General features: G+C 39.9%; 1 protein-coding gene across 3 annotated transcripts; it reads right to left on the bottom strand.

Annotated features, from left to right (window-relative positions):
• Positions 1–2298: 2298 nt before the first annotated feature.
• OXSM (3-oxoacyl-ACP synthase, mitochondrial) lies at positions 2299–9034 on the bottom strand. 3 transcript variants are annotated; one of them, XM_071429381.1, is made up of 3 exons: positions 8704–9018; positions 5702–6707; positions 2299–3238 (listed from the first exon to the last, which is right to left on the bottom strand). In XM_071429381.1, the coding sequence occupies exons 2-3, from the start codon at positions 6703–6705 to the stop codon at positions 2836–2838; spliced, it is 1407 nt and encodes a 468-aa protein (XP_071285482.1). In that variant the 5' UTR covers positions 6706–6707; positions 8704–9018; the 3' UTR covers positions 2299–2835. The 3 variants fall into 3 exon arrangements, with proteins under 3 accessions (XP_071285482.1, XP_071285483.1, XP_071285484.1); XM_071429382.1 differs by lacking the exon at positions 8704–9018 and adding an exon at positions 8496–8646; XM_071429383.1 differs by lacking the exon at positions 2299–3238 and adding an exon at positions 3250–4487 and having other exon boundaries at positions 8704–9034.
• Positions 9035–11200: the final 2166 nt, after the last annotated feature.

Here is an 11200-nt window from a genome sequence, read left to right as displayed (position 1 = left end):
GGCAATTCCATTGAAATGTGAGAAACTTACAGTGAGAGTGATGAGCACTGGCACAGGTTGCCTAGACAGGTTGTGGAGTCTCCATCCCGGGAGATACCCAAAACCCAGCAGGACATGGCCCTGAGCAACTTGCTCTAGCTGGCCCTGCTTGGAGCAGTGGGGCTGGACTAGGCAATCTCCAGCCTCAGCCACTTTCCAATCCTGCCTGGAGCCTTTGACTCTCACACTCTTCTCAAGTGTTGGACCACTTGAGAAGTAGGCTTTGAAATAAACACTCTACCTGCATCTCCAAGTTTTGTTTATGAGATGATGAGACTTTTAAGTCTAAACGGGAAGCTTTTTTAATCCAGACTCTGGATGCTTACCTCTCTCAATTATTGAAGATAATAGAAAAGTGCATTTTAAGGGAGAGCATTGTTTTAATACTTCGGTCAATTTGCTCACTTAATAATTTAGCAACACAGATCTATTTTCTTTTTATGTTTGCAGCTACCATAATAAAGCATAATTAGCAGTAAGTAGTCCCTGATCAGCTCAGTGGGGTATGTGATAAAAAGAGATGATTCAAAAAAATTACATAAAAATGAAAACTCTATAAACAAATTTCAAATAGTCAGGGGTTAAACTTGGGCTCTATTAAGTTGGGGTTTTTTTAAATCCAGATTCCCTACAGGGTACTCTACTAATGCATCTCGGCATCTTAAAACGATCCGTAATCAAAACACCTAAAATAACTGTTGTGACAAACCTTCCACAGTTTAAAGGTTACCTGTACCAGATGATTAAATTGCAGTGAGCTGAAGAGAGAAAAATCTTTAATCATTCCCGTTTCTGTTTTATTTTTCTCTGTGACAGTATCATCTATCTTTTCATGGCTGGCACACTGCAGCCTTCACCCAACACTCCTGGGGCCACGATCTCTGCTATCAGAGGGTAGAGGAGGCATCTCTGTCACAGTATTAATTACAGGTCTGCAGCTCTGTAACAAGACAGGGTGAGTCTAGTTAGACTGTACTTCCAGTCCATAATAATGCAGCACTATTCCCTTATTCTGCCCGGAATCACAACCACCTGAAAAAACACCATCTCCAGAAGAAGCTTGCTGGATGATTTCCTTCACATTCACCACCCTCCTGCTCACTCTCTCCTGGAGTCTGAATTCTTAAATCAATTTCCTTTTGCATATAATTTGCAGAGGGTATTGTTGAATTTTATGTTTTGCCTTTTATATTGCATGCAATCCAGATCCTCATTCATTGTACTGCCACTGTTAATTAACATAAGGTAAGAGATTTGTTGGTATTTTCCCTGACAGCAAACTCCCATACTCTGTCTTGCTTGTATGCTTTCACATTTTCCCTTTGCTAATATATCATTTTACTTTCATGCTCAGTATTCATTAATCTGTTCTGGGCTGCATTGTTCTGTATGAACTCAGCTTCTGAAATAGTCTTAATCATTCTCCAACACATGATTCTCCAATCATTTTTCACAACAGCCTCTTTAACTTTCTATTCAGTAAAGACAGCAAATGCAAAAATTATGCTGTTCAATATCAGCATTCAGACCATTTGTGTAAATAATGAGATTTTAGGGTACAGCTCAGTCTCATGATAGCCATTTAGTAAGCTCATTCCAGAATGAAATTTACTTAGAAGTGCAGCTACTTTTTATGTCACTTATTTTAAATCTAGTTTAAGTGGAGTTACTTTGCCTCCACTTACAGAGGTCAAAGGCTAAGACTGACAATTTCAAAAATTCTTTTAATGAACTAACTCACCAATGGGAATATCAAACTTCACTCACATATGTGCTATCAATCAAGCCACTATTTGGCTAAGATGCTTAGCTGGTGCCAGAAGGAGTAGACAAATTCCTTTAATTTTGCTTTGCAAAACTACACCCTCATCAATATGTTAACTTTAGGTATAATTTGTTATTCCTGTTCTCTCAGATTTATTTCTTGAAGAGAATTTTTTTCCCTAAAAGAAACCTTGTTTGAAAAATTTTGCTAGTTCTACTTTTCCACTTTGGCAGAAAAAAAAGGTACTTTCCAAGATACTTATTCCTTTCTGTATAACTATTTTTTAAATCTTTAGTGCCATACTCGTTTACTATGCTTGTACAAGGTTTCAGAACTCAACAGGTCATGCATGACCTACTAATTCTATCCCTGTGCCACATGGAAGATGTACAGGCCATGCTGTATGCATCCTTCAATGTTAGCTCATGGCCAACAAGGAAACACAACAAATGGAAATGAATAAAGATGAAAAGAAAATGAACCAGTGCCAGAAATCTTATGACTGTCTGTCTATATTATTGTCCCCTGAATATCACTTGTGCAGAAGAATCATGATATTTGAGACAACTCACCATGAGGAAAAAGGCAGTATTCTATATGGAGTAGGTAACAAAGGGGAGCTCAGTCATAAACCTTGTATTACCATGCAGTTAATTTGTCAGGTGTGGCGTCCTAGCTTGTTAGCCAGCCTCTCTTTTGTACACAAGATTCCAAACAATTTCTTCACATGCATAGAAAAATCTTTTCTAACTTAGTTTAACCATGTCACCTGCTCTAGTCAAGAACAAAAACTTCTTCATCACACAAAGAATAGATCTTTTTTTATTTTTATTAAAATGAATAAAAGAAGTTCCCTCTTTCTAAAATAATTACTGGTGTAAATGTTAGGGTGAATATGTATCAAATGAGCAACTTATGTATCAAATGAGCAACTCTCAAAGCTGAGAAAGAAAATATTACAGAATACACCAGAGATAGCAGTGCAGAAGATCATCATTGGTGCCGTTTTTTCACACCATTGACAGCATAAGTTAAACACTTGCAAAGCACAAAGTTGCATTAGTGCCACCAAAGCCAAATGAATTTGTGAGAGCTATACGCCGTTTGTCCGTCTTCCACTCCTGAGCTGTCAATGGAACATAATTGAGATCGAACTCTGCCTCTGTTTTCTGTAAGTTTAGAGTAGGTGGCAAAATCCCATGGTAGCAGGACAGTGCAGTAAAAGCTGCTTCAATAGCTCCTGCAGCCCCCAAAAGATGTCCTGTTGCTCCTTTTGTTGAGGAAACTGCAATATTATGTGAGTGATCTTTAAAAAGTCTCTTGATTGCTTGATTCTCAGCAGCATCTCCTAGAGGCGTAGAAGTTGCATGTGCATTGACGTATGTTACATCTTCAGGTTTGATCCCAGAATCCTTTATTGCTGCAGACATGCACCTAAGGAAAGGAAGACAACAGAATGCTGATTTGCCCAAAGTATTTCTGTCAAATGTACAAACCAAAAGAAAAAGCATAGGTTGTTTTAAAATGTTTATCAAGTGTGAAAATTTGCTTTAGCAGAGATATAAATGACAAGAGGTTAACTCATCTAACTAAGCACATGAACATCTACATTAGGTACCAGAGGAAGACAATAAAAATGAGGCCCACTATAAAATCAGACTTGCTGTTAAAAAATCCACAGCTAGGAGAAATACAAAGAAGAAGAAAAGAAGATATGAAAATCAGTCTCTACAGACTACATTAATGTATCAAACACCCTTTTCACTGTAAAATTTGAAAACTACCAATATTGAATGCTACCAAAATTTGAATAACTACCAATATTATTACAAAAATAATAATAACTACTGACATTATTACAAAAATTTAGAGATGCACTCCCCAACAAAAATACTGGGCAATGAAAGAAAACATCTGCAGCCATCCTCCACATGAGCTTCTTTTGCATGCTGTCCAGAGACCAGAAAATGTCAAGGAGATAGCACAATTTCCTATATTTCATTTTATAATGAAATTTACTGGAAGTCACACTCTTCGACCCCTGGCATGGTATGTTTAGTTTGACTCCTGATGACTTGTGCACTGTGACTACCTCTTTAAAACCTGGTTTTTTTTATGAAAACTGTGGAAGGATCTACACAGCTCCACACTGCAATTTCTCATAGATTTCCCTCAAAGAAGATCAATCAGATATCTCTCCTTGCACATAACAACAAAACACCTCTGAGCAAAAGACCACTGACTCTTTTGAAATTTATGAAGCACAAGGAAATAAAAGGAAGCTCAGAAACAGATAGCACAAGCTTCTGGACAAATTTAAATGTCTCTACTACAGCCTTCTACCCTTAGAAGCATCCTGCTTAGATTAGGGTGGAGGCCACTGACACTCACTGTCACTAGATAGTGAGCCAATATTCAGGCAAAAGAGGTTACTGATAGTTATGAGATATATTAATTTAGTTAAATACATTATCTGCAATGAACTTATTCACTTAAGGAGATACCAGATTACTTGTATAGGACATTCTTTATATCCACAATTCTGAGTCTGGCTTTGCCTCTCATTCCTGCTGGTTTATTCCAACATACATATTGGCCTTCAACAGAAGCAGTTATTAGAAGATGGCAAAAAATATATTCCTCTGAATCCTCTGAATTTTTTTTGATGTGGCAAATAAAATTCCTATAGGAAAGTGAGATAAGCACATACATTCCAGATTTAATCCATATACCACTGCAGTAACAAATTACTGGCTTGAAGACAGTATTAAAATGTATTATCTTATCTCAAGGGTGGAAATGCTCAACATTTTGGAGATACCCAGATTAATTTTCAACTCTTCCTACTGTGAATTTAATTTATATGCTACTGCAATCATAAAATATACAAAAATTCTATTATAATATATTGCCATATCATCTCAAGGGTAAACAAGTCTGAAAATATGAGATAAGACACTCCTGATTACTCATCTCACACCTAAGTCTGCAGAACAATTAAATATGAATCAAAGAGCATCGATGGAAACACGGTATATTTACAGTTCTAGAAAAATCTGTTAACCTTATAAAGATGCAAACACAGAAGTTTGATCTATTTGTGCAGTGATACATTGAACTTTGGTACTAAATATTCACATACATTCAGAATAAGGCAAACTAAATCTTTAGCAAAGATTCCAATGCCAGCAATAGTACTCAGCTTACATGAAGCTCTCCAACTTCCACATGTAATTTAGCTGACAATTTAATCAGGTCAATGATAATGATTCGATGAGTATCAACTACTTGTGAACTGGTTTTGATGAGATAAACACTGATGAAGCTTTACCACCTCCCTAAATAGTACTAAAGTGTATTTCTGCTATGCTCCTTCACCAACACTCTTAGCTGCATCTGAATGAAGTACTGAATATTCTAACAAACCAGATCTTTTAAGTGCTCTACAGCTTTCATCACCTGAGATTTCTTGCAACAAATAACATGCTTTTGCAGGGGGGTGGGGGTCTATCTTCTCGATGGAAAAAGAGTGAAGGAGAACCTGCAAAGATTCTGTCTCACCACAAACAACTTAAAATGAGGTTTCCATTGAGACTTATTTATATGAACAGCGGTATGCACCAAAGGAAAAATGTTTTCACACAGAGAAAGCTTTCAGAACTCTATGGAAAAAGGTTGATTCTACTGAGAACTGCCCTTCATCCTCCTACTAAAAAAAAAGAATTGGGGCACAATGTTACCAGAAGCTCTTTCATTTTTCAGATTTTTAAGCTTTTGGAACATTAATTCAAGATTGAACATCCCTTCTCTGTGGAAAAATTTACAATGACAGAAACAAATGCACCCACTACAATTAACATATGAAGTAGCTATTACAATCAACATAGGAGTTCTTACCTGAATGCACCGTCTCCCTCGGGATTAGGTGCTGTTATGTGGCAAGCATCACCGGACAGTCCATAACCCAAAACTTCTGCATAGATCCTAGCACCTCTTTGCACGGCGTGTCCATGCTCTTCCAAGACCAGCACAGCAGCACCCTCTCCCATTACAAACCCCTCCCTCTGCGAATCAAAGGGTCGACACGCTGTTTTAGGGCTCGAGTTAAAACTTGTGCTGAGGGCCCGGGCTCTTGCGAATCCAGCCAGAGACAAAGGACTAATGCAAGCCTCAGTCCCTCCAGCCAGCATGACATCAGCATCACCAGCAGCAATGAATCTAAAGGAGTCTCCAACTGCGTGTGCGCCTGTGGTACAAGCGGTCGACACAGCGTGATTCGGACCTTTCAGTTGGTATTTAATGCTGATATGGCCTGCTGCCATATTGACCAAAATCTTCGGGACAAAAAAAGGGCTGACCTTACTGTAACCCTTTGTTTTAAATAAGGCAGCTGTGTCAGAAATTTCTTCCAGTGGGACCATTCCCATCCCAATTGCCACACCGGCCGTTAAGTGGTCTTGTTCAGACTGGGGAGACCAGCCAGAGTCCTTCATTGCAAGCTCTGCTGCACCGATGGCCATCACGGTGGCAGAACTCATGGATTTGATCTCTGACTTCGACACAAAGTTTTCTTCACTGAACTCACCCTCCTTGTTTCCCCTTGGCACACACGCAGCCACTCTACATGGGATGCCTGCGTATTCTTCCCCATCTAGTGATATAATCCCACTGCCTCCTTCCAGAAGGTGCTTCCACACAAACTGAGTCCCCACACCGAGAGGGGACACTAAGCCAATACCTGTAACAACTACTTTCCTTCGACATGCAGGCAGTGACTTGCTGAAAGTCCTTCTGTGGTTTTGTAAATGTAGATTTAAACTCAGACTCCGGAGATGAAGATTTGCAATCTTTACCAGATCCCGTGAGCACTGTGAGAACATGGTGGCAATAATCAAGCACATTCCTGTAAATGGAGAGGGGTGGAGGGGGTGGGGAAAGACAAACATAACAATAAAGCAGACAATGTGGAAAACATTCCAAGAACATTAAATTAATAACCTGATTTTTACTTGACAGCCTGTTTTCAACCCTGAAGAAATGGATAGTTTCTGTGTCTATAACAAGGAATAGTATGAGTTATGGCAGATAATGGCAAAGAAACGTTCACTTTGGGAATGCCTCTAGTGAGCTCCTCTAGCTTAAGCTGCTGATGAATATGACTTAGCACCACTGTAGACTGTGAAGCACTCTGGTTTTGCTGCAAAATTTCCCCTGGAGAAACCACCAGCTGACTGGAGGCAGAAACAATGAGCATTAACAGCTTCACTCTTCTAAGGGAAAAAGTGTGTGTTCACCAGGAAGTGTATGTCCCAAGCTGAGGATATCATCATCTCAACCTTCATGTCTGGCAGAACAGTCTAGAAAACTCAAACAGGAGTCAATAAACTTGTCCTGCTACTAATGTAACTACATTAGGTTCTGCTACTAATGTAATTACACATCTAGGACAAGACTCCTTCTCTTTCCACCTCTACCAACCCTTAATCAGCCTTGAGTTATTACACTGTCAGGGGACAGTATCTCCAGTAGCTTGAGCAAGATGTGGAGCACAGCACCACCTCTGTTGAAAGCAACACCACCAGACCCCCCCATCACAAGAGGCACAGCAAATGATGTCAGAAGGCCTCTGTTGAGAACAAGTACTTGAGGAAGGACCAGAGGACTATGCCAAGTAGTGATGGTGCTGTACTGTGCCATAGTCCAAAGCCAGTCTTATTGCACACATCTGACATGCTGGAGCAGGGCAGAGCAGTACAGCTCTGCCAACACCTACAAAACAGGCTTCAACAGGTTGCCTGCTTTTTGCCTTGTCCAAAGAGCAACTTGGCATCCCCAGCTCTTTGGTAAAATGGAGAGAGATGTATGAAGACCATAAGGGGCTGCTGGGCACTCCTGCTAAAATACCCAGACCTGTGGCAGCACAAGTGCACAGCAGCATTACTAAAAAATGTCATGGAACCACAGAAAGGCTGGGTTGGAAGGGACCTTAAAGATCATCCCATTCCAACAATCCCTGCCACGAGCCCAGACACCTTTCACTAGACCAGGCAGCAGAGAGCAGCATCCAGCCTGGCCAAGAACACTTGGGATAGGGAATAAAAATAGTAAACAATCACATATTATATTTTATACATATTTTATACAAATATTAAATTTAATTATTTAAAAGTATTTTTAAAGGACACTCTTTTAAATCCTGACCCAAATTTGCCATTTCAATTTTTTACGCCACTTAGCCTGGATTTTATAAGAGGTAGTATACATGTATAAAAATATGTATATCATAATATATTATGTATTATATAATGCAAGTCACATATATAAATAATATTGTATATATAATATACAATATAAAACACATTTGTAGTCATGGACTCTATATGAATAATTATAGACTATAATGTATAACATACATATGTTCCATAGATACACTAGATGATATATATTGTATATCATATTATCACAATGTGTAAGATAATGTATTTTATACATATTATTACACACATAATGTAATGTAATGTATATACGTTATACATAATAACGTATAAGATAACATATGTTATCAGTGTATATATATCCATATGCACATATATGACTGCAGAGCTCTGTAAGGCAGCTCGTCCCGCAGCCTTTACTGAAATGCCGTCAGCCGGCGCCGAGCCGTTCTGTCCGACCCAACACCGCCCGATACCTGCTGTGCGGGAAAACCAGGCGCAGGATAATTTCCCCCGGTGTTTCAAGGGCAATGACTACTTCTGATGTGTAAACCAGGAGCCAGCCCCCGACTCGCCCACACCACCCAGCGCCGCCATTGCCGACCAGGCCCGCCCCGCTGGGGGCGGTGTCCCCCCCGGTCCGTGGTAAAACCCCCGCCTCCCTCCGCCAGCCCTCAGCGGTACCTCCGCGGTCCGCGCTCCCCCCCGCCCGGCGATGGTTGGCTCTGCCTCGCTCTCCCGACGGCGGCGAGGCCGCACCACTCCGCAGGCGCGGGGAGAAAGAAGGAGATGCGCGGAAACGCGCGGCCCACGGCGCTTCCTGCCGCCCGGCCCCGCCCCGCGGGCGCCGCTATGGGCGGGCGGGCAGCCCGATGGTGTGAATTGTCCAGAAACCAGGAAAGGCGGTGAAATTATTTCCTTCCCAAGCCACATGTTCCAATCACGCAAAGGAGGAGTTAAAAGAAAAAAAAAAAAAAACAAAAAAAACCCCCTAAAATCCTTCAAACTCTGGTGGAGTAATAAGTCTGTCCTTATCCTGGACAGACTACCATGGCAGAGCATAAATATTTGTCAAACTCCCATCAATAGAGACATGAATTAGTTACAGTGTGAGTTTGCTTGTTAGGTTATACCTCTATATAATTTATAATTTTAGTATATATTATATAATTTTATATAATTTTTCTTAGCAGTAAGAAAACTGAAATAAATTTACCCCCATGCAACACAATAATGTCTATTAGCTGCAAACACAGCTACCTAAAAATACGAACCGTAGCACAGTAATGAGGCATGTACTGCAAGAAAAAGAAAAAAAAAAAAGCCAAAAAGGAGATAAGTGCAATATTTAAGGACAAAAAATAAACATATGTGCACTTTTTTATATATATGAATAGTCTGGTTTTAATTTAGAAATAAAATTCCTTGGGCATTTAATGTCTTAGTTATTTGTTGGAAGTTGGCACTTGGTTTTCTAAATTTTTCACACTGCTTGCCTATGAGCACTTCCAAAGCATTGTTTACAAATGCCATACTGAGATGCATGGTGTATTTATATGCATACATGTCTAGCAATTTTGTTAATCTTTGTATTTCCTAAGGCAGCCAACATTGAGAGTCACATATCTACATGAAACACATGGAAAGGAAATTAAAAGCTGAAGTAGCAGCCAAGGAATATGGCATCATTTTAAATTAAAATTTTATTACTGTGGTACCAGTTCCTGAGGGCTGAAATAGTAACACTTTAACTATGCTAGTAAGAAAAATAAATGTATTCTCAGCAAAAGTGAACTGCCCTGGGTTAAATCTCAGCGTTTGTGAGGGATATGTACCACTATCTTAAAAAGTCATAGAAGCTGAGCAGTGACCTGTCACAGGCAGGCAGCAGAGCCACAGTGTAATATCACCTACAAAATCAGAAGGCAGCTTGAATTTTAAGGACCTCTCTTGCTTGGAACTCTTTAAATCTGCATTCCTAGTAAAGCAAATCTCCACAGGCCTTTGTGCCCAAGGTTCTTCATCACAGCTCTTTCAGTAGCAGCACAAACCAGAAGTCTAGAAAAAGACCAGGGGGTTTTTTTACCTCTCTGGGACGGACTGTGAGTAGTGCAGGGCAGATGTCGCAGCGAGGGCGAGTCTCTGCAGTGACATTCCTGCTGAGGCAGCCCTGGTGACCTGGAGGTGTGGCACCCTCAGTACTGTCAAACCAGGGCAGTACAAAAGGGGATTTATGTCCTTAATGATGTTACTGCCTGCCAAGGGGCTCCCAATGTTGCAAAGATATGGAATAGGTAAACATTGTTTTAAGAAATTATGTTCTTTGATCTTTGTATACTTTCAAGCCCAATTGACCAGAAAGAAGATGTAATCAAGCTCTAAGCTATGTCCAGGTGTTAGAAAGACAAATTGCTTGTTGGCAGAATGCTTTTTTAAGGCTCCACATGTTCCACTGAAATCACACCTCAAAGAGATGGAGGTTTACATAGCTTGGGAAGAAGGATGTATCACTGTCAGTGGGCAGAAAGAATGAGGAATTTATTGGACACAAGAACATTTGGCAGAACTCCCAAGATAAGGAAGAAACTAGCAAAGCAAATTCAGCAGCAGTGCTGGGATCAGCTCTGACTGGATAAAAGGTAATTCTGGCAGGGGGAGTTTGCAACCATTGACTAGAGAGAAAAAATGAGCATGTGGAATAATCAGCATGTGAAAAATGCGTATTTTATGACTGGCTTTTCACAAATATTAAAATGAATATTATATGTGTTGTGTTAGAAAGTAATGCTGTATTAATTCTCTTAAGTAGTGTGTTAAATATAGTTTTAGGTTATAACGAAATGTTAAAATAGAAACTATGCTATGTAGGATACTTTTTTTTCTAAAGAAAGGACTCGCACTGAGATAGCAGTCACAGGACACCTAAATCTTTCAGAGAAAGAGAATTTATTGCTCCATTATCAGAAGAAACGAACTTCTTCCCGCCTTGCTCGGGCAGAATGACACCGTCAGGATTATGAGGAAGAAGTTGATGATGACCAGACAGAATCTTGTATTTGAATGGAATTTATGCATCATGTATGAGATGTATGAATATGCAACAGGCTATTGTTTTTAAGGGTTAATTCTCTGTTAGTGTGTATCCTTTTTCAGGCTTATGCTGCCCAGAAAAAGGTACCCG

Source organism: Agelaius tricolor, unplaced genomic scaffold, assembly GCF_023055355.1.
Source record: "Agelaius tricolor isolate 1412-34295 unplaced genomic scaffold, bAgeTri1.0.p SCAF_6, whole genome shotgun sequence".
Classification (NCBI taxonomy): domain Eukaryota; kingdom Metazoa; phylum Chordata; class Aves; order Passeriformes; family Icteridae; genus Agelaius; species Agelaius tricolor.
The sequence above is the reverse complement of the archived record's forward strand: the minus strand, read 5'-3'. Positions and strand labels throughout refer to the sequence as shown.

Coding starts and splice junctions, on each gene's coding strand:
- OXSM (XM_071429381.1), bottom strand. CDS start 6,705: ATGTGCTTGATTATTGCCACCATGTTCTCACAGTGCTCACGGGATCTG. Junction 3,239..5,701: donor GAGGGAGACGGTGCATTCAG/GTAAGAACTCCT, acceptor TCCTTTCCTTAG/GTGCATGTCTGCAGCAATAA.